General features: G+C 43.4%; 1 protein-coding gene across 1 annotated transcript in view; it reads left to right on the forward strand.

The window, feature by feature from the left end:
- LOC118577397 (deleted in malignant brain tumors 1 protein-like) overlaps nucleotides 1–27,842 on the forward strand; it is a 111,921-nt gene that overhangs the window by 26,991 nt on the left and 57,088 nt on the right. The window contains exons 7-24 of the mRNA XM_036177545.1: nucleotides 678–743; nucleotides 4,078–4,137; nucleotides 6,488–6,805; nucleotides 8,812–8,853; nucleotides 10,084–10,231; nucleotides 12,179–12,369; nucleotides 13,356–13,385; nucleotides 15,688–15,729; nucleotides 15,969–16,040; nucleotides 16,625–16,942; nucleotides 17,890–17,919; nucleotides 18,743–19,060; nucleotides 19,595–19,627; nucleotides 21,820–21,852; nucleotides 23,328–23,481; nucleotides 24,864–25,081; nucleotides 26,031–26,348; nucleotides 27,061–27,087. Coding sequence (XP_036033438.1) covers nucleotides 678–743; nucleotides 4,078–4,137; nucleotides 6,488–6,805; nucleotides 8,812–8,853; nucleotides 10,084–10,231; nucleotides 12,179–12,369; nucleotides 13,356–13,385; nucleotides 15,688–15,729; nucleotides 15,969–16,040; nucleotides 16,625–16,942; nucleotides 17,890–17,919; nucleotides 18,743–19,060; nucleotides 19,595–19,627; nucleotides 21,820–21,852; nucleotides 23,328–23,481; nucleotides 24,864–25,081; nucleotides 26,031–26,348; nucleotides 27,061–27,087 — 2,418 coding nt within the window. The remainder of the gene's footprint in view (nucleotides 1–677; nucleotides 744–4,077; nucleotides 4,138–6,487; nucleotides 6,806–8,811; nucleotides 8,854–10,083; nucleotides 10,232–12,178; nucleotides 12,370–13,355; nucleotides 13,386–15,687; nucleotides 15,730–15,968; nucleotides 16,041–16,624; nucleotides 16,943–17,889; nucleotides 17,920–18,742; nucleotides 19,061–19,594; nucleotides 19,628–21,819; nucleotides 21,853–23,327; nucleotides 23,482–24,863; nucleotides 25,082–26,030; nucleotides 26,349–27,060; nucleotides 27,088–27,842) is intronic.

Raw genomic sequence — 27,842 nt, forward strand, 5'->3', positions numbered from 1 at the left:
CTTTTGATTTCCCTTGACGCACCCTGGGTTTTCGGTCCCAAATCCTGCTAGACAGTGGGACACAGAAGCAAATCGCTCTGTAAAGTGTTAGTAACCTTATCTGTACAATTCCTTCTTTAGAGAGTGCTGCTAATGTTTCACAAGTGAGAAAAGAACGTGTTTCTGACAAACATTTTGTGTGTTTTAGGATCATTGGATGGTGAGAAGTTACCAAGTGTCCTGTCAGGTAAGAGCAATGCCTCCATCATCAGTCCCGCCATGTGCAGCCTCACTATCTAGATGGATTGTGGAGCAGACAAGCCACCAGATCATATAATGTCCTCTGGCATCAGTGAAGACAACCAGTGTCCTCATGAACACCTCGGCTTTTATAACACTGGTCCAGTTTTCCAATGACTGCCTTATTAACACCAAGGATCCTCATGGAGAACTCAGAGTCTCTGCAGGGTGAAGAGGAGGGAAGCGTTTAGAACTGCAGGATCTTGCTGGGTAGTTTTCTGTCAGCCTTCTGAACTTGGCTCAGGTTTCCCTGAAAATCAAGCCGTTTGTGAGTCCAGGCTGTGGGTGAAGTGAGACCCAGCTGTGGCTCCTTTGCCGGATGCTGAGCTCTTTGATGACGTGTCCTGTATTTGTCTCAGAAGTCCTTCAATTCTCACCCCATCTCTATATCCTTCCAGTTTTACCCGTGGTTGACTCTGCACCTGCTAGTCGAAGAGCGCATGTGCCCAGGCTCAGCCTCCAAGGTAAGAGCGCTTCCTATGATCCACAGCTGGGGCCATCAGAAGGAGCTAGAGCAGGGGCAAAGGGCAGCTGCAGGTTGCTGAGAAAGCACCGCAGTGAGAGAGGACTCACCATCCTCCAGACCTGGCTGATTAGTTGATCCCCCCGCCTCCAGGACATTGACACCTGTAATCTTTTTATTCTTGCCCTTCTAGAGAAATATTGTGAAGTTCAGAACACACACACACACACACACACACACACACACACACACACACATACTCACACACACGCCAAACAGTCCCCCCCCCCATGTCATTACTTATTACCTATGTCTTATCTTACTGGTTTCCATTCTTACCAAGAAATGGATCTGTTAAAGGCAAGGCTTCCATCCCTATCGGCTAGCTTTCATGGTTCTGAAAGGTGCTGTGCATGCTAATGAGATAGAAAAGTAATCAAAAGTCATACATAGCTGTGACTTCTGTGATCGACAGTAACAACTGGCCTGGTAAGATGTGCCCTAGTGGTGCAATAGTGGCCCAGAGGTATGGGATTAACCAACCACTTTCTGATTAGACTTAGCCCACTTCACAAGATGGAACCCATGCCTAACACCATTAATAGACAAATAAAATAAATAAAATAAAAACAAAAAAAATTGACTGCTTAGGTCATAGGCTTTAGGGGAAAAACTACTATTACTACTATAGTATTAATATTATTATTATCACATAGTAATAAACTGTGCCCTAAGTTCTTATCTTTATACCTATATGTTAGTAGCTCTTTCAATCCTCACCAAAGAAGCTTCCTTTTATAGTAGATAACAATACAGAGACCCACAACTAGTCAATGTGCATAGAATCAGAGACTGTGGAGTAGCCAGCTCAAAGTGGATCAGCTGTATCACACCTCCTGACCAGGTTCACTGGTCCTTGTAGAAGAGGGGATGGAAAGAGTGTAAGAGCCGGAAGTAGTAGATAACAGCACAATAGTGTGTGCTTGACATGGCTGTGCTATTATTACATACTTGGGTTCAGTGGCTTTGAATGCTTACACAAGACCTGCGTCACATCAAGCCAGATACAATCCCGGTGTGGCTGTGAGAGGGGCTTGTGAAGTCCCACCCCGTCTAGGTAGCTGCTGGTATCTGATGGCTGTTGGGGATGAGGGGGGCAGAGTCAGTTTTCCTCACCAGTGTGGTAACCGTGAAGCTACCCACACTCCAGTGGATGACCTACAGCCGTATACACAGACGGCACTAAGTGGACTCAGTGAGCTAAAAATAGAAATAAGTTAACAAATAAAGAGAGCATGGGAAGTTGGGAGGGAAAAGTGGTGGGGATATGTGGAAAGAATTGGAGAGGAGAGTGATTTGATCGAAACACAGTATGTGCGTGTATGAAATTTCCAGACAAACTGAGAGGAAGCCTCCAGGGCTAGTACTGCAGCTCAATGGTTAGCTACCAAGTGTGGGACTCCAGGTTCCATCCCTAGCACACCACAGAAGTAATAGTGTCTGAAAGCAACAATAGATCACTATCAATAAATCACTATCAATAAATCACCATCAATAGATCATTATCAATAAATCACTATGAAGCTCCGACTACCCCCCCCCCAGTCTCCCCTTCGCCTTCAGAGACAAGCACTCTTCTGAACATTACAAGTTTCCTCTTTTCATGTTTTTATACATATGAATTTTATGATTTCTGTCCATGTTATTTTGTGGTCTAGCACAAATTACATGAGTCCCTATATATCATGCCATCCTGTTTTATAAAAGCCAGTTGCTCTTTTAGACAAATTGATGAGTGGGAGAGGGAGAAAGAGAACTATTACTACCAACTGTTAATTTGGGGACTGTTCCACACAGTGAAATCAGTTTCCCTAAATTTTCATGTCTCCCTTGCTGACGTCAGTGGGAAGTACCATTGTGTTAGAAACATGTCTAACTGATTAGCTCAGTCATTAACAAAGAACACATCACATGATATTATTATTATATACTTTGTGCTCACATGCTCTTATACACCTGAAGGACTGACTCTGGCTAGCAAGCCAGGCAGCTAGGCAGGTTCAACAGGAAGACTCCCACTTTATTTTCTATCTACAGAAGACTGTTCTGGGCTGAGGTGTGTGGCTCTGAAGGATGACCTGGGTGGGTGAGGTTTCCCATTAGGGCACATGGGAGGATCAGTGTGTGACAGTAGCTGGGACTTGCCAGAGGCACAGGGCATGTATAGGCAACTCATGTGTGGTCCAACAATATCTGCTCCCCTCAGTTCCTGCTTCAGTCAGGGATTTGGAAAGATCCTGCTGGACAAACAAAGTGTGTTAAATTGGCACAGGTAGCCATCTAGTCCCATGTGCCCACAACAACTGATTCTCACACTGATGGATGAGGAGGGCTCCAGAGCCATCTGCTCTGCTAAGGGGGTCTTTTGCATTCCAAGTGTTTTATAGATTGAATGGGTCATTGACTCTCTTCTGGGAGAGATGATATCTTCTCTCTGCACTCTAACAGGCCCTCTAACAGCAGCAACACACATATGCGCACACACACACACACACACACACACACACACACACACACACACACTCCTTGCCCTCAGGTAGCACTGGTTTCTGTTTTCCTTCTCCATTGACTTCTGGCCCTGGTTTATTCTGTGTAATGGATGTGGTATGAAAACGAACTGTTGAACCAGGCTTCAAACAGTCTACAGAGGCTGGTTTCAATGACCTACCATCACCTTCAAGCCTAGAGAGGTGCTGCTTAAATCTCAGCACTCCATAAAAGACTGGTGAAGGGCACAGCACTCAGCGCTGAGTGCAGACCCAGTGCCAGAGTTCTTGTTTCTGTTCCTATTGCTGAGTCTGGGGTTGCAGCATCCTCACACATACATTGTGAGGCTTGATCCGGTTCTTCCACTGTTTGTGTTGGGTGAACTTCCCCTTCTAAAATTCATTTTGTGGGGTTACAGTAGATCTCCCTGGACTAGGAGAGTAAAGCACATGCTAATCACAGCCAAAGAGATGTATCCATGGCAGGACTGGAGATTATTTTAACAGAGAATGGGATATTCAGGCAATGGGATGTTTATTGCATCAAATGAGTTCTATTAAGAGTTCTCTATTGTTCTGTTCTGTAAGAGCTGTTTAGGAAATATCAATTGTCTCCAAGTAGTTGGTGAGCTCTAATCTAGTCATGGAAGTCAGGCATTGTTCGCAGCAATGCGAGGCTGTAATTTCCCCAGATGCCAATGCTGTTTCATCTTTTCAGAAATAGAAGTTATTACGATCACAATGTAAACATTGCTCTGGACCTTAATGCTGATTTCCTTTACTTAGAAGGTGCTGACGCCTCACCAGACCACACTCCAGCAACAGATACCGAGTCATCCAAACCATCAGGTTGGTTGGTTTGCTTTTCCTCCTGAGAACGTCTCTTTCATAAGTGAGAGGAGAAAGGCTTTGTGCTGTATTGTGGTCTAGTTCCTTTTCTGTTGCTGTGATAAAAAACAATCTGACCAAAAGCAGCTTAGGGGGAAGGGGATTGATTTCTGTTTACAGGTTATGGTCTATCACTGAGGAAAGTCCTGGCAGGATGTCAAGATGGATCCGATGCAGAAATCAAGGCTGCTTGCTGCCTTGATCAGGTTCATACTTAGGTTGCTTTCTTATACAGCCCAAGGCCACCTGCTCAGGGAATGGTTCCTTCTCCTTTATGCTTTCAGCATTCTCTGCCTCCTTTCATTTCATCTATAATCAATTTTCTCCTCCCTAAATGCATCAATCCATTCACTGGCCTCCTAACTTCCTGAGTTCCATGTGAATTCCAGGGTAAACTCATAAAATACATGATTTGAAGCTGGCACTTGCCATGGGTGATAACATACAACAATTGTCTTTGGGGGCCTGAGTGACCTCACTAAGTGTAATTTTCCCCATTCCATCTATTTAGTTGCAATTTTCATGATTTCCTTACAGCATAGTCATAACCAATTATGTAAATGTAGCACATATTCATTATGTCTCCATCAACCAATGCCTATCTAGGTTGATTCCATTTCCTATCTATTGTCAATAAAGAGGCAATGAACATGGATGTGCAAGTGTCTCTGTAGCAAGATCTATAAAGGTCTCCACATAAGGAATACATGTGGCCAGTAAGTACTTCAAAAAATGTGCAACATCCTTAGCTACCAGGGAAAAGCCAATTAATACTACTTCAAGATTCCACCTCACTCCAGTCAGAATGACCATCGTCAGGGACACAAATGACAACAGTGCTGGCATGGATGTGGCAAAAGGGGAACCCTATACACTGTTGGTGGGAGTGTAAACTAGTACAGATACTTTGAAAATCAGTTTGGAAATTTCAAGGAAAGAAAGAAAGAAGGGAGGGAGGGAGGGAGGGAGGAAAGAAGGAAGGAAGGAAGGAAGAAAAGAAAGGAAGGAAGGAAGGAAGGAAGAAAGAAAGAAAGAAAGAAAGAAAGAAAGAAAGAAAGAAAGAATTACCACATGATCCAGCTACACCACTTCTATTTTTACTTTTTTTTTTTTTTTTAAGACAAGGTCTAACTCTGTAGCCCAGACTGGCCTGAAACTCATGGTAAGACCCCACCTGTCTAAGCCTCCCAAGCATTGAGATTACAGGTGTGCCCACTCATGGCAGGCTATCAGCCACTACCCTAAGAAACTTCTCTATTCACTTACCTTTCTGTATGACTTACAGCTACTCACAGGGGAAGTTTCTGCCCTACATTTTACAGCTCTCCTTTGGACTCCAGATACCCAGACAGGACCTGACACAGTGCAGCTGTGCACTGATTCTTCTGGAATCAATGGGAACTCCCTTTGCCACCCTAACCAGGCAGGCTCCATTCCAGAATACGTGGCCCTGATCCAGGTCTTCCTTTGGCTATGAATAGAGCAGGTTTTCTAAAAGGGAATATGGATAAAGAAATGTTTAAGTTAGGGTTGGAGATTTAGCTCAGTGGTTGAGAGCTTGCCTAACAAGCACAAGACCCTGGGTTCGATCCTCAGCTTAAAAAAAAAAAAGAAAAAAAGAAATGTTTAAGTTATCTTTTTCCATGTAAAACCATTCCCAAAATACAGAGGTATGAAATAACCTCCCCCTTTTAAATTATTGCTAATGAGTTTACAAGTTAGCTGGGCAGTTCTGCTGTTCTAGGTCAGGCTTGCTGACTGTGGCTTTGGTTTTCTCATGAGTGTGGGTCACTGGAAAGTCAGCTGAAGATGCCTATCCTAGAATCGGCTCCCTTATGTGTCTGGAAGCAATATAGCTGCCACCTGAAATGAGTGAAATGATCAGCTATGTGTTCTTCATCATCCAGCATGCTTGCCTATGCTTATTCACATGATGCTCCAGGGTGCCCAGGAAGTAAGCTACATCTACATGCTCTCAAAGTCAAGATGCACCAGAGGCCCCAAGCACAATGCCAATAGAGGAGGAAAGAAGCCTGGCTTCTCACTGGAAGCAACTCAGTGTCGTATTGCAAAGAGAATAAGGAAAGAAAATAATAGCTATTTCCACAAATGATTCATCACTGTGAAGCTGTCTTGAAACAGGATGCAGATAAGGAAAGTACCGTAGGTTCTATGGAGCAGACACAGTGGGGTAAATGCATAGGCTGCTTTGGGTAGTCAAGGAAGATAATAGCAGACTGGGCTGTAGAAAACAGCCATCAGTGGACTGAGAGGACCATTATCACCTCCCTGCCTCTTTTTTCTTCCCCAGGAGGCTGGGTTCCTGTGCGACTGGCAGGCAACCATGGGAGATGTGCGGGCCGCGTAGAACTCTTCTACCAGGGAGTCTGGGGGACTGTGTGTGATGACCTCTGGGACCTCCCAGAAGCAAACATCATCTGTAGGCAACTGGGGTGTGGCTGGGCTGTTTCAGCCCTGAGTGAAGCTTACTTTGGGGAAGGTTCTGGGAAGATTCTCCTTGACAATGTGCATTGCAAGGGACATGAAGAGCACCTGGAGGAATGCTCCCACATTGGCTGGTTCTCCCACAACTGTGATCACAGTGAAGACGCCAGTGTCATCTGTTCAGGTAAAGCCCGTGCCCTTTAGAGCCAAGCCTCAGCCCCTCCAAGAGAACATCCTTCATGCCTATCTTAGTTACTGTTCTCTCTGCTGTAGCAAAATACTAACAAAAGAGAAAGGAAGAAAGGGTGTGTTTTGGCTCACAATTTAGGATAACATCCATCATTGTGATGGAAGTGTGAGTGAGCTTGACCCATTGCACCTGCTATCACACATCAGACCAGGGGATGCTTTATACTTTTATTCCTTTTATTCAGCCTGGGACCCCATTAGATTATAGTCTTCCCTCCTCAGCTAAACCTTTCTGGAAACACCCTTGTAGATATGTCCAGAGGTGTCTCCAAGGTGGTTCTAAATCTAGTTAAGTTGACAATGAAGATGAGCTAATTATCACATTATGTGTAAAAATAGCCACTGAACATATGCCAGTATGCCACTCACTCACAGCAGATGTTTTCACGTCTCACTTTTGTAGACTCTGAATATGTAACAAGGTCTTCACTAACAGGTAGGGGAGATGATGTTTATGTATGTGGTTCACTGGCAGCTTGGGGAAGATATACTGTTGGAAACTGTGTTTGTCATATTCTCCAAGACAGTGGAGTAGCAGATAGACAAGACATGTAATCACTGAATGTCCAAGAGGAGAGTAGAAAGAACCTTCAAGGTTATCTGGCCCAGCCCCACCACCCTTCACCTCCTCTACTGTGCATCCTACACACAGGAGAATTAATTTCTCAGACTTCTGCAGAATACTTTGTTCAGTCAGTTTTGAGGTGTGCATAGAGACAGAGACTTATGGATGGGTAGGACGTGGTTGAACTGTGAGATGAGGCCAAGACACTTCCTTCCAAGTGGGAAATGGCTGGAGACAAATACTGTCCCAGTGAAGTGATTCCCCTGTCCATTCCATGTCCCTGCCTTGTTCCCAGTTCAGCCCTGGTTCCACAAAGCATCCATCACTACTGGCATTTCTTCATCCTCCCTGGAGTGTCCCATGCCCAGTCTCCCCCTTTCTCATCAGCCCTTGAGGTCTCTTGATGTCATGCTCTTAGATAATTCTCAGAGACTGAGTTAGGAATAAGTCTGGGTATCCCAAGGTCTAGAAAAGTTTCCTTACATCCTCCACTAGCGGTCACCCCTGTCGGTGAGAACAAATTGATCCAGAAGGATGGTCTGCAATGGATAATACTTGGCTGAAAGTTGATAGAGGGGAGATGTTGGGAGCCTGAGAGAGGCTCTGCATCTTTTAAGCCCTGACTCAGTATCTCTTAGCAACACTTAGTCAAAGGAAAGCTGAATGTGTGTGTGTGTGTGTGTGTGTGTGTGTGTGTGTGTGTGTGTGTGTATGTGTTCTTGTGAATGTGGGTGCACTGCACATACATGCTTGTGTGTGTGAATGTGTGTCAGAGGACAACCTCAAGGCACTGTCCATCTTAATTTTTTTTTGGACAAGAACTCTCATTGGCCAAGAGCTCACTGGTTAGGCTAGTCTGGCTGGCCAATGAGCCCCAGGGACCCACCTGAGTCTGCTTCCTTGGCACTAGGATTGCAAGGCCAGCTTGTTTGTACACAGGCTCTAGAGATTGAACTGTGCTTGCAAGGCAAGCACTTTACCATTTGAACCATCACTCTGGCCCCTGAAGTGGTGTGTCTTCCTATTTCTGCTTCCTAAGCTTACAATCCCCAGCCCCATGGGTTACTAAGGCTTTAGGAGCTAGAGTTCTTTGGTTTTTATTTTAAACCCTTAATTTTAAAGTTATCCTATTTCTATGTGTGACAAGGGAGTAATACATCGAAGCCTAGGAGGGATCTTGTCAGCTCTTCAGCACTGCTTGAGTATTGTGGCACACAGCTGTTAGATGCTCAGGTCTCTCCTCTAGAGACGGATTCAGGAGTCCTGGAGGGTCTGAGGCACTGTGTTTGCCATGAAATCCTCATGATTCTTGAACACAGACTGTTATGCAGTCCTATGTCAGCTGTTGGCCCCCATGTTCTTTTTGTGTTTAACAGATGCCCCGTTTGCTGCCATAGAAGAAGAAACAGTGGTTCCAGGTGAGAACTCAATGTCCTTGGATATCCTTTTTATTTTAAAACATTTTTTAATCAATTTTTAAAATTTATTTTATATACTATCCAGTTTCCCCTCCCTCCTCTCATCCTGTTCCCTCCCCCCACCTCCTTTCTACCTCTCCCCATTCACTCCCCAGAAAGGGTAAGGCCTCCCATGGGAGTCAATAAAGCCTGGCATACCAAATTGAGGCATGACCAAGCTCCTCCCCACTGCATCAAGGCTGATCGAGGCATCCCACCATAGGGAATAGGCTCCAAAAAGCCAGCTCATGTGCCAGGGACAGATCTTGGTCCCACTGCTAGGGGCCATAAACAGACCAAGCTATACAACTATCACCTACATGCAGCGGGCCTAGGTCAGGCTCATGCAGGCTCCCTAGCTATTGGTCTAGAGTCCATGAGCTCCCAGGAGCTTAGGTCAGCTGTCTCTGTGAGTTTCCCCATCTTGTTCTTGACCCCCACCCCCCCCCCCTTGTTCATATAATCCCTGCTCCCTCTTCAGTTTGACTCCCAGAGCTCAGACAAGTGCTTGGCTGTCGATCTCTGCATCTGCTTCCATCAGTTACTAGGTGAAGGTTCTATGATGACAATTAGGGTAGTCACCAATCTGATTACAGAAGACCAGTTAAGGCACCCTCTCCACTATTGCTAGGAGTCTTAGCTGGGGTCATCCTTGTGGATTCCTGGGAGTTTCCCAGCCACCAGGTTTTCCCCTAACCACATAATGGCCCCCTCTATCAAGATATCTCTTTCATTGCGCTCTCTCTCTCTCTCTCTCTCTCTCTCTCTCTCTCTCTCTCTCCCTCTCTCCCTCCCTCCCCTAACTCAACCATTCTGATTCCTCATGTTCCCATGATCCTCAAATCCATGATCCCCAAATCTGCCTCTCAATTCTATGCCATGTTCCCATGATCGATCTATCTATCTATCTATCTATCTATCTATCTATCTATCTATCTATCTATTTATCTACCTACCTATCTGGGTTCAGTTAGTGTTGCCCATCTGTACAGGGTTTAGAGCTGATCACTTGAGAAGAGCAACCTGTCAGGGGCCTCATCAGTAAATGAAGCTGAAAGCTCTGTTGGGAGTCATTGACTGCCATTCTTCCGCCAGGGGTGGGGCCTTGTGAACCTTTCTTCCACCCATGCTGGTGTGTTGACTGCTGAGGTCTTGTGCAGTTTTTATTGTCATGCCTCTTTCTTCTTTTAGGAAGATTTCCTTGTGGTGGTATTATTACCAATGCTCCTGGAAAAATTAAGAACCCCCCAATGAATGAAATGCATGACAACATAACCTGTATATGGGAAATCAGGGCAAATGCCTCTGACCGTGTAAGACTGGCATTCCCGTCTCTTGAGTAAGTGATACACACTATGTAAGTATACTGTGCACTTCTGATCATTCAGACCTACATTGATTCTCATATTCAAAAGAGTCCTTCATGTATTTTCAGCTTTTTATTTTGAAATAACCGTGAGCATAGAGGAAATTGCAAGAGTAATACACAGCCCTGTGCATCCCTCTCAAGCATCTCCCAGTGATAGAATATTATCAAAGCCACCAAATTGATATCAGTGTGAATGTTAACTGGACCAAACCCCATATTCAATTCTTAAAAATTTTTACATGCAATTATTTGTGTGGGGATAGGGGTGGATTGTTCCACACAGTTTAATCCTGTGAATGGCTACACAAAATCACTGTTCCATTCCAGGTCCATTACACAAAGGAACTACCCTTTCACCTTTCATATCCCAGATTACCCCCATTTCTGTCCCTTAATTGTGATCTATTCTCCACCCCTACATGTTGTCATTTCAAGAATATTCTATGAATGGAATCATACAACATACAGTTTAGTAGAGATCTGACTTTTCCACTCAGCACAGTGCCGCTAAGGTCCATTCAGGTTGCTGCAGTATCTAGGGTCCATTCTTTACTGTGGAAAACGGTGTCGTTAATATGGCTGAGCCAGCATTGGCTAATCCTTTCCCCTCTGAGAAATATCTGGCTTGTTACTAATCTTCAATGATGTCCAATGAAACTTTTCAGAACATTCAGGGAAGGTTTTTATATCAATGTCAGGGTCGAATGTCCAAGAATGTGACTGCTACATTGAATGGAAAGTACACAGTTAGCTTCTTAGGACAGAGAGACTTTCCCAGAATGACTAACATTTCATCTTCCCACAAGCAACACATGTAACCCAGCTTCACTTTGCCCTAGGTAGTGTGTGGGATTTTAGACTATATCTTTACAAGATTGAATATATATATATTAATTTCCTTTGCTGCTGTTGGAATGATTGTGAATTATATTGTTTTTCACACTTTCATTATATATAAAGTATTATGATTACTTTTTTGTATGTTTGTGAATTTTTCCAAGATGTGACTTTACTTTTTAATGTAATATTTAATATACTTTTTGAGAATTTCATACATGTAACAATATATTTTTATCATATTCATACTTCCATGTATTTTTAATTAAAAATAAATTTACTATACAGGCTTTGGATAGGAGAGAGAGAGAGAGAGACAGACAGACAGACAGACACAGCCACTTCATGTGTCCTGGCTATCTGGTGAAAGACGCAGAATCTGAGGAAATTTTAGGTTTTAATATTGTAAATACACAAAAACGAAGTCATTCACAGATTAAAGTTATGTTGAACTTTATATAAATATAAAGTTATATTTAACCCCAAGAAAACACCAAATCATTTATGTATCTTAAGTTGTGCTTAATTTCAAGATGGTTTGGAACAGATGGCTGTTGGGCTGATGATGTGGAAACAGTCTGCTTCCAGCACTGGTGAGAGCCACATGGAAGTTCACAGAGAAACACAGATCTGGCAGAGCAGATGGCTTCCACAAAGCTTGTCTGTTAGGGATCAGGGTGGATTTGAACCTGCAGCTCTATTCTGTTACCAGCCTCATGAACAACCAAACCCTAAAATTCCTCATTTTAGACTCTCCCTCTCAAACATCACATAATGAAATGACCTTGATTCGTTACTGGCCTAAAACTGTAAAGTACTCTGTGGTCGCAGCAGCTCCTGGTCCTCAACAGGTCCACTGGAGTCAGCCTTCTTTCCTTCCCATAGCTAAAAATCCCCTTCCTCTCACAGTACTCTTCAAAGGAAAAATGCAAGACAAAAGGATCACACTGTGTCTGCCTCACAGACAGGACTTGAGCTTGTCCCCAGCCTTCTTACCCATACAAAATAAAGCAGAGCTCACAAAGTACCTCCTAACTTTCTGATGAGATTAAGAGACATTCATGATCTTTGCCTCCCCAGCCTTGACTGCACCAATGAGTATTTTGAAATCCTGGATGGCCCTCCATCTTCCACGGAGTCCCTGGGGAAACCCTGCGGTGGGCTGCACATCACCTTTGCATCCCACTCCAGCTCAATGACCCTTGTGTACTTCCGAGGCATGAACAACATTGGGAAAAACTTCATGGCTTATTATTATTTTGAAGCCAAAGGTAAGAAGATGGCATGGAGTCACAGCTCTGCATTTTCTGCTGATGTGCCGTCGCTTGCTCTGTAAGCAAGCCATTTGACTGATGGGAAACCTGTTGTGGGGCTTCACACAATACAAGCTGGGTCATCAAGGAGTCATTTCTGATAACACTCTGACTCTAGTCCCAGATGGGTGCTTTAGATTCTACAGAGGAGGGGGATGTGTCCTTTAGGTCCTCTTTCAGACTTGTACACAACGTATAAGGAGATCAAGATTAAGATACAAAACACAATCAGAAGGTAAATGGAATACACTAAATTAAGGCAAGTCAATAAAACAGTGTGTGTACTAGAATGTGCTACACAGACACATATATTCATATCAAAAGGGACATTGGAAAAGACAGGAGGGAGCACTAAAGGCCTCAAACACCCGGAATACAGCAGGGGACATCAATTTTGGATTTGCCTGTGACATTGGGTAGGCTGTTCATAGAGAAACAGCAAGAGGACTTGAGAAGTGAGATCAGTGCTGGAAATGGGATGCAGTGCATGCTGGGAAGGCAGAAGCTAAGCTGAGGGTCTCTGTTAAAGCACAGTATGCACAAGTTAAGTAAGATCAATTAAAACAATGTGAGCCAAATATGATAACAGCTGATGTTTACTGATTATTCATTTGCTAGTGTTTTAGGCTCCTTGCATGTGTTGTGTTTACACAAACCCATGGATCGTCCCTTTTTACAGAGGGAAAACTGAGGCTTCAGAGGTTCAGTAATTACCTGGGGTTCTACACTACTCTCTACTGAGAAATCCCAGGCAAGCCTCATATCTCTTTTGTCTGAGACAGTGCTAACAATAGTCTCCAGGGCCGATAGGGTCAGGCTAACTCACTGAGCATGCTGGGGACACATGCTGCAAGACAGAGGAGAAGGATACCAAAAAATGGGTCAAATACATCTCCATAGCTGGCGTCAAGCATCTGTTGATCATCACTTCCTTGTTTTTGCAGAGGTGACATCGAAGACTCCATATTTGATCAGTGAGTCAACTCTCATGTCATTACTTCATCATCATTTTTAGTTCCTGTTTCTGCCTTTGCCTCCTGAGTACACCACCATGCCCAGCCTTCCAGGTGGTTTTGCTCTCAGCCTTTTCTCTCACTCTCCTGTCTCCTAATTCCTAGTATAAATCTACCATGACAGAGGTTCTGTCTGCAGAGTAAATCTAATGTCCAGTCACACTGGAACCAAGTTGATAATTGTCTATTTGATCTTCTAATTCCTTGTTGTTTTAACAAGGATGACAAGAAGTACTTATTAGCTAGTCCACATCAAAGAGTTAACACATCAGATACATGTTAGTTCCTTTTCTTGTGACTGTGATAAAATACCTGACAGAAGCAACTTCTGGAAGGAAGGTCCATTTTGTCCCACAGTTCAAGGTGTAGTCCGTCATGACGGAAGGCATGTTAGAGAGAGTGGCCCTGGCTGGAGTGGCTGGGGCTAACATTGTGTCCACAGTCAGGAAGCAGAGAGATGTGGATACAGGTTGTTGGCTCATTTCCCCCTCTTTATTCAGTCTGGGACCACGACCCATGAAAAAAACCATGCCTACGTTCAGGTTGTGTCTTCCCATTTCAGTTAAACCTCTATGGGAATGACTTTACAGATACTCCCAGAAGTTAGTTGCCTGGAAATGATAAAAATCAGGAGCAGAAATTGTTCAAAATAGAAACAAAGAAAACAGTACAATGAATTGATGAATCTAAGAGCTTGTAATTTAAGAACTAGACTCAACTAACAACAGACCCTTGACTCAACTAACTGAAAGAAAAGAGACTATCAAAGTTAACAGAATCAGAAATGAGCAAGGAACCATAAACCAATGAAATTCAGAATAAGAGAATACTTTTTAAAAACCTACTAAGGTAAAACAAACAAACAAACCCTAGATTAAAAAAAATCTCCATTAAGATAAAACTATAAAAGGAATGAACAAATTCTTCCAAATCACCGAAGTTAACCAAGAAGAGATCATTAACCTACAAAGATCCACAAGAAATAAGGAAATTGAAACAGTAATTTTAAAAAGCCTCAAAAATGCCAAGATAGATTCTCAGAAGAACACTATCAAACTTTCTAAGGAGATCTATACTATTCAGAAAACTAGAAACAGAAGGATCCCTCCAGAACGCCTTCTATAAAGCCAGTGTTACCCTAATAACAAAACCAGGAAAACACATGAAAAACAAAAGAAAACTACAGGCAGGATCACCAGTGAACATAAATGTAAAAATCCTTCATAAAATACTAGCAAACTGAATAGGGCACATGTCTGAAAGATCATCCACCATGATAAAGTTGGTTTTGCTCTAGAGATGCAGGGATGGCTTAGCACGTGTAAGTCAGTCATAAATATAATAAATCACATAAATGGACTTAGAAACAAAAATCACACAATCATCTCAATAGATCAGGAAAGATATTTGGCAAAATTTAGCATGTTCCCATGATAAAAGTCCCAGAGACATCAATACTGAAGGGAGTACACCTCAACATAATAAAGTCTGTCTATGACAAACCCACAGCCAACATCATCCTGAGTGGAGAAAAATCTTAAAGCAATTCCATTAAAATCAGGAATGAGCCAGGGATGTCCACTATCCCCCATTTCTTGAAGCACTAGCTAAAGCAATAAGACAAGAGAAGGGAATTACAGGGATACAAATGGGAAAAGAAGAGGTCAAATTATTCCTATTTGCAGATGCTTGGACATCAAACATGAGATTCCAAAAGTGCCAACAGAAAACTTCTAGACATGATCAAGACTTTTAGTGAAATGACACATATAAAATCAACTTATGAAAATCATATATATGCTTTCTATATACTGATAAAAACATACTGAGAAAGAAATCATAAAAACACTCTCATTCATAATAGCTTCTAAAAAATATCTAAAAATAAAGCTAACTAAGGAGGTAGAAAGATCTTTGCAAGGAAAACTAAGTTGAAATTAAGACTCACCATCACAAGAAGAAAGTAAAGGGGGACGGTTCCTCTCAGAAAGACATGGTCTATGAATGTATGGATTTTAGCACAAATTACACAGTTATATTTTTGGTGAACAGGTAGAGGGGTATGCAATTTCAGATAGCTCCCATACTTCTGAGAAACATAAGACCCCTGTGAAGAGAGGATTTGACTTAGGACATTCCTTATTATATAAGTGACAGGGTGAAAGAATAAGTGGGGGTCTGGGTGTTCAACAAAGACTGACCTGAGGATGCTTCCCTTGACCTTCCTAAATCCTTCTTTCAAGACCACATCTTGTCTCCACAGCCATCCCCACAGCAACTTCCAAGACGGTAACAGAAAGACCAAGTAAGTCCCAGAATGCACCCATTTGAGTACCAAGTGTCCCTTTATCTCAACATCCATGTCTATACCTGCTTAATATGTGGTTACTAGAATTACACACAGTCCATGTGTTTGCAGATGGACCAATTGACTCTGACCTAAGATTTAAGACCATTCCAAATCCCTAGAATCTTCTGACTCTCGCATTCTGAGTAAACAGGTTTTTTCGTTGTTGTTTTTGGTTTTGCTTTTGTGTCCTTCAGAATTCTCAAATCCTGCACAGCCTACGAATACTTCCAGTGGGAGTCTCTCACGACTTCCCATGCCTGACCCAGGTACTGTTCACTTTGCCTCCCATATGAATCACTAATTGAGTTTTCCAAAATAGGCAGAGGTTCAGAGCCATCCCACAGGTCATGAACTAGAACAACAGGAAAAATAAAAACAAAAACAAGGCACTTCTGAAGCAGAGGGTGGGGAGGGTCTTGAATAGGTAGACCTATTGGTTGCCTTGAATAGAGTTTGGTAGAGTCCTTTTGACTTTTCTACTTTCAGTTCCATCACAGATAAGGTTGGCATGCCAACACCCTGATGCGTAACCTTGAGCTACCACAAAAGTGACACTTGAAAGCTTCTCACAAAAATCACAAAGTTGTGCAAGTTTCATCTTTTTTTGCATTTAACCCAAACAGATTTATGCATGCTTCTGACATAACTAATAGCAATGAGTGGATTTTGTATGAGCTAGATGTTATTGACAATCTTTGTGATTTATCACACTCTAGCTGGGGTTGACTAGTTGGCTGACTCTAGTAGGTTTTCTTTATCTAATAGAATATAGGAAAGGAATATAGTAAACCATCTCATGGAAAGATATCATGCTCCCAGATGACAACAGTTACCAGGTCTCTGTCTGCAGGGGACTGGCCAGAGCTGCGGCTGGTGGGTGGCTCCAATCGGTGTTCAGGGCGTGTGGAGATCCTCTACCAGGGAGTCTGGGGCACTGTGTGTGATGATCTGTGGGACCTGAATGAAGCTGAGGTCGTATGCAGACAGCTGGGGTGTGGCCAGGGTATGTCTGCCCTTGGCAAGGCCTACTTTGGCCCTGGCTCAGGAGATATCTTTCTAGACAACTTCCAGTGTGCTGGGGTGGAACACTTCCTGGGCCAGTGTGCCCATTCGGGCTGGAAAGACCACAACTGTGGCCACCATGAGGATGCTGGTGTCATCTGCTCAGGTACACTTTCTAATTTCCTCCTTTGGCACTTTCACTGTGTGCTTTGCTGAAACATGCAGAGAATGTGTCTGAATTCAGGAACTGGTTGGGAGCTGAAATAATAGTGTTCATTTGCTGCCAGGAGGACAGGGCAGTATGGGACTGTCTCTCAGAGCTGCAGTGAGCTTCTAGACTGCATCTATGCAGCATCTAAGTTTCCAGAGCCTCAGTCTCTTCACTTAAGGAACTAGCCGACTGACTGCTCTCTTCCAGCACAGATGTTTTTGACGAAGCACTGGCTTAGTACCTGTGCATATCTCGTCATTCTCCTTAGCCATAACATGAAGGAAATTCTGGTGTGTGTGTGTGTGTGTGTGTGTGTGTGTGTGTGTGTGTGTGTGTGTGACTAATTTTAATTGCCTGTGGCATTTTTTAAAAACCCTGATTTATGCATGTACCAATGTGTAACTGTGAGTACATAGGTTCCCTCTGGAATGTTTACTGATATCCCTATCCGATGAGGTGATGCCTTTAAGCAAACAGCTGCAATCCCAGATGTGACTTGAAAGAATCAGTCACTGTTGTAAGAATGGATGTACGGTCCACAGAGCTGCCCATGTGGAATAATTCATCTTACTCATGTATATATTTCACCAGTAAATAGACTCAGGCTCCTGGGAGCGGTCACTGTTCAAACCTCAACCTTTTAATCTGTTCATCTTCTCACATTGCTATGCTCTTGCGTAGCATATTATATAGCATAGCTATTGCATATGCTACACACCAACAACCCAGAGAGAAGCTTATGTTAGAACTATTGATAAATTTGGTTTTCCTGGTACCATGTGCTTTAAAGGGTTTGAGAATAGATTAATAAATTTGTATCAGAGTATGCTTAAACTTCATCTTCTGTTATTAAAGCCTGGAGTTCCTCCAAATGTTGACCTATTTGTTTTTCTTACTTACAGATGCTGAAAAACCTCTGTTGTATGTTCCAGGTCAGTGGTGCCTTTAATAGGTGATGTTAGCTATCGGCTGCCCTTGACTTTATCCTTGAATTATTTGACCTTCCACCTTTGAGTTCACTTATTTTTCAAACTACAAACACACTTACAGAATGCCACTAGGAAGTATAGCTGCAATTTTTGTTTTGACATGTGATATTTTGTGTGTATATATATATATATGTATGTGTGTGTGTGTGTGTGTGTGTGTGTGTGTGTGTGTGTGTGTATGTTCACATGTGTATCCATCATTTTATGTTTTTGCATGCTCTTTGTAAAACACTCACATATTACCTGACAAATGGGCTACATACACATTTGACCATTTTCCTCACTGTCAGAGCACCAAGAGAAAGGTACATACAGAAGCGACATAGTCCCTTACTCCTTGTCTCTGCTCTTCTCTCTGGTCCAAAGGACTTTCCTTGGCTCTTCCACTGACTATCTCCTTCTCCAGTTTTTAAGAGCTGTCTCCCAGGATCTCCTCTCTGTCATTATCTTCTAACACCCTGTCCCTCGCCTTCATGGTATTATCATAGTGTGGAATAATACATTGTACTGATGTATGTATTTTACTAGTGAATAGAGTCATGCTCCCTAAGGGTCTATGTCTGTACCATCAGTGGATAACATGGGAAACAAAAAATTCTGTTGAAACAAAATTAGCTGTAACCCCCAAAAGCTGCAGTTCAGAAACCCACAGTAAACATGAGGATCAATGCCTGAGACCCCACCCTAACCCTCCTCTAAGCCTGGTACTGCTAGGCTCCAGATGAGGGCATGGGGATGGGGACTCACACCACACCTCTGTCTACAGGAGACTGGCCAGAGCTTCGCCTGGTGGGTGGTTCCAGCCGGTGCTCAGGAAGAGTGGAGGTCCTTCACCAGGGAGTCTGGGGCACTGTGTGTGATGACTTGTGGGGTTCAAATGAAGCTGAGGTTGTATGCCGCCAGCTAGGGTGTGGTCAGGCTATTTCTAGTCTCAGTGAGGCCTACTTTGGCCCAGGCTCAGGAGACATCTTCCTGGACAACCTTCAGTGTTCTGGGATGGAGCACTACCTCGGCCAATGTCCGCATTCAGGATGGTCGGAACACAACTGTGGTCACCATGAGGATGCTGGTGTCATCTGCTCAGGTATTCATCTTATTCCTATGCACCTGAAGACATTTTGAAACCATCTTTTATGGGTGGTATTTTCCATTCATCCATTTGATTCTTTATGTAACCCTTCAGGACTAGGTCCTGAGTAAAACACTTATCCTGTCGTGAGTGGCTCCTGGTGGTATAAGGGAAGTCCAGGGTATCTATGGGCTGGGGTATTATGGTAAATATTCCAGGGCACCTCTCCCAAGAAACTATGCCTGAATAGATTTGGAAAGGAGCTAGGGGGTCAGCACTTTAACAAGAATCCCAGGAATTCTGCATCAGAGTACTCTGAGGAACCTGGCCCTGCCCACCATAAAACACAGCTGACCTGAGGGCTGTGCTAAGTTTCCTAAGCCAAGGACTTCTCTAGATGAGAGTGAACAATGGACAGGTTTAGCAGCTGGTTTCTCCACCCAGAAAGGGCATGAGCCTGTCCCTTTTATTCACCATCCACCTCTTGTCACCTCAACCTTTGAACTCACCAAAGAGAGTGTGACCTGTTGCTTTTCTTTGTGTGTGCAGATTCAGATGGCCCCCCTCCACCCATGCCACCAGGTAGGTCCACTGCCCTCCTAGTTGAAGGAACTTCCTGTCCAAGAAGAACAACCATGATAACAGTACCAACTACTTTTTAAAAAATGCTAAAAGTCAGGAGTTATTCTGAACTCTTCATACATTTACATTGCCCAACTCATGATGGGGCTATGTCCCAGAAAGCCCACTGTAAAAATATCACATCAAAGAATGCATTTCATACACCTAACCTACTGAACTTCCGGGCCCAGCAGCAGCACACTGAGAGCACCTGCTGAGTATCCTCACCACCTGTGGTTGCCTGGGAGCTCACCGCTGTGGTTCAGCATCTCAAGGGAGGATCATCCACATATGTGACCCCAGGAAAAGATCTAAATTCCAAATTTGAAGGACAGTTTCCCCTTCATGAAAGCCATATGTCTAATCTTCATAAGTCAGGGACTCCTTCCAACTCTTTTAATTCCCCTTAGGAAGATACTTTGATTATTTACATTTTCCAGATAAACAGACACATAGAAAGTTAGCAGGGGACTCTTGGATATCCAGGGCATTTAGGTCAACTGCCAGTACACCTGATCTCTAGTCTCATTTGCAATACCCGCATTGGCCCAGTAGACACCCACATCAGACAAAGCTATAGCAGAGATGGGGAGACAGTTTGCTTAGGTTGTTGCTTATCACCAAGATAATTCTTTAAAAAACACACATGCTATGTTTTCAGAAGAAATATTTAACAAAGATTAAACAATTTTGATCATTAAGCAAATTCATGGGGAACCAAGTTTTTACACTGATATATATACACACATATATAAAATCATATATATATATATATATATATGTATATATATATAATCAGATATTACAGAATTCATACTAATGCATATACTATAAATTCTGGGATGACACTGGAAGTGAATGAAAACATATTTCTTTTCATTGCAACATCTGCCCAAAACATTGGTAGATATGATGAAAGGGTCCCTGATACATTAATTATTTAATCTCAGCGGTTGAGGATAAGGGAGATCCAAAGCCTACCCACAGTAACTCTATTAGGGGCAGCTTTAAGAATGGGCCCCCTTCCTTTTCCTGTGTTCCTAGGACCTCTTCATATTGTTTCTGTAACAAGGTGTCAGACATATTGTAATATTTAGCTTGAAGGAAAACTAGAACTTACCCTTTGAATGTATCTGGATTCTCCCCTTCAGTTTCAGCAGAGAGCATATAAGTCACAGGTCATTGAAAGAAGCACTTCTCATGGCATTTACCTGGAGGAAATGTTGATGAGTGATGGATGTCCTGAGACAAGGCCAGCTTATGTGTTGGGGTCATGAGTGAGAGAAGTGCTGTTTAAAGTTCAAAGGTCATGGTTAAGGTCAAGAATAGTGTGTATATATTGTTTAATTTCTCAGACTGGAGGACCCAACCCAGGGCTTGTGCTTGCAAGACAAGCACTCTAGCATTGAGCTATATCCCTGACTCCAACAGTAGCTATTCAAATGAAGGCTTGTCTGTAGTTTGCTCATTTCATGTAAATTGTATGAATGATAAAGAAATGAGGAAGGAGCCATCCTGCTTTTCCATTGCTGTCCCAAAATTTAGCATTTTAAGACAGCTACAGGTAAATACATGTCATGGTTTGTGGGTCAGGAACTGGAGCAGAATTGGGATTCTGCTCCTCAGAGCATCAAGCTAGGATCTCCATGTCATTTACCTGGGTGCTAGTTTGGAGAGCTCAAGATAGCTTCACTTACATGATTGGTGCCTTTGTGGGTGCAGCTGGGAAGATAGGTCCTCTTCCCTTCCAGGAAGTCTCAGGGCCTCTTCATACAGTCTGTTCAGTGGGTAATATGGGTAAGGCTGTATGAGTAACATCATTCTCAGAACAGGAAGTAGGTATCAATAGTTCCTTAAGACACAACATAGTGTATGCTATATCCCATTGTTCAAAGCAGTTAAAGAGCCCACTTGCCTTCAAGAGAGGGAACATAGTCCTCATCTGGTGATAAGAGGCATGTCCAAGTACTGGCTGGCTTTGATCCGGCATAGAACCATACAGAATGTTCATTCAGCAGCTTCAGACTCTTCTAATTTTGCACCAAATCATTGATGTTTTCAAAGAAAGCCTTCACCATGCACTAAATTGTAGATGGGACTAAAGATTTTCCCCTGGATATCATATCATTGTTATCTTCTTTTTTCACTTCTAGGTCCTCCTCCAGTTTCTCAGGATCCAATAACAGGTAATCACTTCTTTGCTTGAAATGGTAACTCCATGTCAGCAGTTTTCAGGCAATGTCCATGGATGTAGCACAAAAGAGCCACTGGCATATATGGGGCTTACTCCTCTGCTGCCTCTCTGTAAGTGCTGACTATTTATTAGGGGTAGCATGTGAGAAAGGAAGGCTGTGGATCTTCCCAGGACAAAGTAGGTAAGAGGTCAACAAGATGGCAGAAAGTAGTTCTACAATCCATCCGACTCTCACTCAGCCTGTCTTGTTTAGGCACATCCCTGTAGTGGATGCTCATAGACACCTGGTTTTCCTCTCTTGCCACATATGTGTGTCTTGGTCCTGTCATTGTAACCTACATATGTCATCAATGGAGTATGGGATGATCAGTGGAATATGGTGGCATACACCTGTCATCTCCTCACTTGAGAGGTACAGAAAGGACAGTTTTGAGTTCAAGGCCGTCCTTGGCTACATAATGAGATGTTGTCTCCATAAAAGGAACTGGGGAATTGGCTCTGTGGTAGAAAGCACTCGCAGAACACCCTGAATCTGACCCAAGCTTCCTCCCACCCCACAATGTGTTTAGTGGCAGAAATGCAGGATGTCTGGAAGCAGTGCCCAGCATCCATCTTAGGCAAGATTAGGAATCCGTGGGACCCTGGGAGGATTGCAAGATGGTCATAGTGGTGAAAAGATGGGAAATTGAGCAATTCAATAATATTTAGGTATATGATCAGTGAAGTGCATTGTGCTTTCAAGATCCTCCAAGATAACTTGGTAATTTTAAGTTATCTACTCATTTAGACAGCATTCTGCCTCGTATACCTTTGTAGATCTGTGTTTATTCATACTAAAAACGATGATGACTATGGAAGATCTAGATCTTTGTCTTTTTGCTTAACTTTCATAAATCCCCCAATACTCAAGTTCCAGTCTGAATACACTGAGTTAACGAAAACAAATATGATCCAGCAAAGTGATGACAGTGTACTGAGGAGGTTCCAGTCATAAGCTCCCAACTCTGCCCCTTGTCCCTTCCCTTCCCTGCTGAGTCAGACTTCAAAGTTCTTCTACAGCCTCTTGCTCCACAGACCTCCTCAAAGAATTTCCTCTTACACAAAACAGACTACCACCTGTCTGTCCCTCCTTCCCAGTCTCTCACAATGTAGAGCCTCATTTTTCTCTCAGAAAACAAAGAGTCTTTCCATTTTGGAAAAGGGAGATGCGGTAAGCAGAGGCTAAGTGTGACACCCCTGTGCAGATGGTGGGAGCAGAGGAAAGGATGGGGATTCTCACATAGTGATGCTTTTGAGGCATCAGAATTAGATCAAATGGCTTCACAAGAGATGCTAAACTAAGTATCAGCTCACCCAGGCCGACTGCCACCTGGCCACACTTGACTTTTCTGTCTTGACCACACTGTCTGTGAGGATCACTCAATGACACCATGTGGCTGACATCCTTTTTTTTTCTTCATGTTTCAGGAGGAAGTAACTCTTGTGGAGGGGTCATTTCCAGTCTCTCTGGTTCATTTTCCAGTCCACGGTACCCAGAAAACTATCCAACAGACATCCAATGTGTTTGGGAGATCCATGTAGAGAAAAATTTCCGCATAGAGCTTATGATCCCAAATTTGAAGTAAGAAACTAGTTGTAAAAAGAAAGTTCAATTTGAATAAGAACATCAGTTTGCTGAACTGTGGTAAAGACATTTCCTCCAGTGAGATGGAAGCAGAGGTGTGAAAAACACTCCAGCATCTCCAAGTTCAAGTCTGAGTTACTTTTGTAGTGGTATCCAGCAGGTCTCTTCTGGCTATACAAGTGTAGCAAGTCCTTTATCAATATATTCGACACAGCCCTGATTTGATAGTCTGTCTTTTGATTTTTTCCCTAAAAATATTTCCTAAATGCTTAAAACCTTTGACATTATACACTAGTCACCAATATATGTTCTTTCAGGCCAACCTTTTCGCTCATCTATATTTTATACAAATGTTAAGAGAGTTTCCTAAGATGCATGTTAGTCAACTATTCCAGGCCTTTTCTAAGTGTTCCCTAAAGTTAAAGGAGAGGGAAGAGCTGTTGCCTCGCCTCTGACATGAAGAGAAGTGTTCCATAGTCACTGTCACCTTCTCATCACTGTGACATAAAGGAACAACTGATGTTTTAGAATGCATTTGGATCATTGACTGCATGCTTCTTCTGTGTGTATGTGTGCATGCATGCACTTACGAGCATGAGGAGATCAAAGGTCATTTCAGGTGTCATTTCTCAGGCACTGTTTACCTTGTTCCTCAAGAGAGGGTCTCTCATTGGTCTTGAACTCTTGAAGTAGGCTAAGCCACCACAACCAGAATTTGTTCATGGGCTCTGAGATTAAAATCAGAACTTCATGTTTCATGACAAGCACTTTACCAACTGAGCTATCTCCACAGCCCCTGGGCTATATGTTCCTAGGCATTGCCATGCTCCAGTATCATTATAAGCTACAGATGTCTTTGTCATCCTCATTAGAGATGAGGAAAATGAGATCATTAGTAACTGACTTGCCCATAACTAATACAGGTCTGTCTGGTATCAAAGTCCTTGTTCCTCACCAAAAGTTGTCTCTCAACAAAATCATCACAAGGCCTTTCTCCTCGAGCATGGCACACACCATGCTGCAATAGAGCAAAACCATTAGATTCCATGATAAGTCAGCCTCAGCCAGGCACTGAATCTTGGTTCAGTCATGACTGTCAAGGCTGACAATTTGGACTTGCTTTAAACCCAAACAAACAGCAATCACAAATTTCTAAGCTGTATTATCTTTTGTGGCTGGTCAGAACCACTATAAATTTAAAACTCATAACAAAGTTGTAATAATAAGCTTACATACTCCCCAGGCAAAGAAACTAGAGTCCTGATAAAGCTTTGGGAAAGATAATGACTAACTTCGTGCTCCGAGACTGTCATGGTTTGGGATGTTGATACAGAGGATCTTGGCACTGTGTCACTAATCCCCAGCTTTCATTCCCCCAGCCTGGAAGATATCCTTGGATGTCCCTATGACTCAATTGAGATCTTCGATGGCCCCAGAATTGCATCACTCTCCATGGGGAAGTTCTGTGCCCCATCAGCTGTGGTATTTTTCTCCTCCTCAGACATCTTGACAGTGGTGTTCCGAAGTGATTATATGACAACAAACACTGGGTTTTATGCTTTTTTCAATGCAATTTCACAAGATGGAAGTGAGTCAGGTAGGAAGCTCAGGTGTCTTTGGGATATAATAGAGAACAATTCCTAACTTCACTCTCCTATTTACAGGAGGCCTGTTCTTTTTGTTCCCCCGCCACACTACACACACACACACACATTACCCCTGCTTCACAAGGGGCTAGGTTTTCTCACCATGAGGGCAGGTACCATGTGATAGTAAGATGGTAATGTACATCCTGTTAAAAAAAAAATACTGGAAAGGATAGTTGTAAAGGACCAGGCAGCTACCAAGGAGAGCCATACTCTATGAAGGTCCGCAGGCTGCATCTGCCTTCACAAACACTTAGGGAACTGTCCAGAGTTCTGAAATGCAAAAGCCCAGCTCTCTACCTGTTGACCCAATTCACACCCAGCATGCCCTAAATCATAGACTCACCCCAATTAAAGGCTTGGGAACTCCTTTTAGGCCTGGCCTTGTAGCCAGCCATTGCAGAGCTGGGCTCAGTTTGTACCCTGCAAGGAACATCCCCTGTCAGTTGTGGGATTTTTGGATGTTCCGGTTTCCCATGCAGGAACTCCAATAATTCTTTAGGGCTGCCAGGAAACCAGATAATCAGTAAGTTCCTGTGTGAAGTTTGGGTTTGTGTGTCTCTGAGGAAAGGAACTCCTTTCTGGGTGTGACCTGTGTGTCTCATATGTGTGCTCTCACCGGTTCATCCCAAGGGCCCCTGAGACAAACTCTTGTTAGACTCCTCACTTTACCAATGAGGAAACAGCTCAGAGAGACGAAACAATTGCCAAGTAGGGGACAGAAGTAGAATGAGATTCGATTCCAGTTTCTGTCTTACTCTGTCACCCTTGGGCTTCATATGGAATCAAGACAACTGCAAGGGTTTCTGCTTGTGTTAGCCTTGGCCCTGGCACAGCCTCTAGGAGTCACTTCCTACAGAAACCTTCCCATGCTCAAACACGAAATCTTCCTCTGTTTAGAAGACAGACTAGTGCTGCGTCTGGCAGGCAGCTCTGGACAGTGCTCGGGACGCGTTGAGGTCCTCCACCAGGGGGCCTGGGGCACCGTGTGTGATGACTTGTGGGACATGAATGAAGCTGAGGTTGTGTGCAGACAACTGGGGTGTGGCCATGCCATTGCTGCTCCTGGAAGTGCCTACTTTGGCCCAGGCTCTGGAAACATCCTCCTGGACAACATTCAGTGTTCAGGAAAGGAGGACCACTTTGGCCAGTGCCCCAGCTCTGCCTGGTTAGACCACAACTGTGGCCACCACGAGGATGCTGGAGTTATCTGCTCAGGTACTGTGTCTCCCATAGTGAGTTCTTCTATGTGGCAGCTTAGCGATGGATAGAAGCCATGAACTGAGCAGGGATGTGACTCTATTGAAAATGGCCATATTGGTTACTTTTCTCATAGCAGTAAACAAAATACCCGATGGAAGCCACTTGCAGAAGGGAGGGTTTGTTTTGGCTCATAGTTCAGGTACAGTCTACCCTGGCAGAGAAGTCACGGAGGATGGAGCTTGAGGCAGCTAGTCATATTGTATTGAAGTCAGGAAGCAGAGAGAGGTGAATGCTGGCACTGAACTGGCTTCTCATGAAGTCTGGGACTGCAGACCATGCAATGGTGCTGCCCACATTTAGAGTGGGTCTTCCCACCTCAATAAGCCTAAACTAGAAACTCCTTAAACAACCCAGAGGTTTGTCTCCTAGGTGGTGCTAGAACTGGTAAATGACAAAAGGAACACCCCTCCAGCAAGGTAGACAGGGAATGCTGAGTCTGACTGTTCTGAGGACAAATGCCCAGGGACACTTAGTTGTCTTTTCCTATTGTCTGCACCTTGCCCAGATGTGAAGCCACTTACCCAGAAAAAAATATACCTATGTGCTTACTAATATACCACGAAGCCTATCTGCTTGAGACATGCCCACATTAGGAAAATTAACATTTTTTTTGTCTCCATGGAATTAATCTAAATTCCCTAAACTAATTTGTTTCCTGTTCATGCAGATGCAGAGGTGACTCCTTCACCCACAGGTAAGTTCAATACTGTACATTCCATCTCTTCAAGGTTGAGAAATCTGTGTCCTCACCTAGACACTGGAGGACAGTGACCAGAGCAATGATTTCTAATTCTGGTGGTATATTAGAACCACCTAGGGGCTTCTGAGATTTCTAGAAGCTCAGCTGTTCCCAAGACTGGCCACACCAGAGTCTTGAGGGTCACTCCTAGTTACCAGTAATAGTCATGCTCCCATGTGATTCTAATATGCAGCAGAAATTTAAAAACTAGTGGTTCTTTATTTACCCTGCACATTAATCCCCTGTGAGATATGTAGTTGGAGAAGATGTACATACATGTGTGTGTGTGTGTGTGTGTGTGTGTGTGTGTGTTTATTTGTGCATTTGTAGGCTGTGAAACTGAGAAAGGGGTTATGAGAGGGGAGGATGAATTTTTAAAGGAGGTAGAAAATAGAGAGTATGGTGGAATTTATGTACTAGGAGAGCAGAAGTGGGAACTAACTGAAGGAAGGAAAAGAACCAGGAGGAAGTGGGGGGATGAGGAAGCACAGTGTGGGAGGGAAATGGACAAAAGCAGAGTCCAATGATGCTTATGTATGGAGACGCCATAACACAACCCATACCCTGCATTCTTCCCCCTTCCCCAATAGTAATACAATAAAACAGTAGCTCAGACAAGAACTGGCTGTGACATTTTTCAAATGGAACTAGATCCGAAACCATCCTCTCTAGTGCAGCCAGGGAGGGGAGGAGGGTGAAGGAGATGGAAA

The sequence above is a fragment of the Onychomys torridus genome, chromosome 1 (genome assembly GCF_903995425.1).
Source record: "Onychomys torridus chromosome 1, mOncTor1.1, whole genome shotgun sequence".
In the NCBI taxonomy this organism is placed as follows: Eukaryota; Metazoa; Chordata; class Mammalia; order Rodentia; family Cricetidae; genus Onychomys; species Onychomys torridus.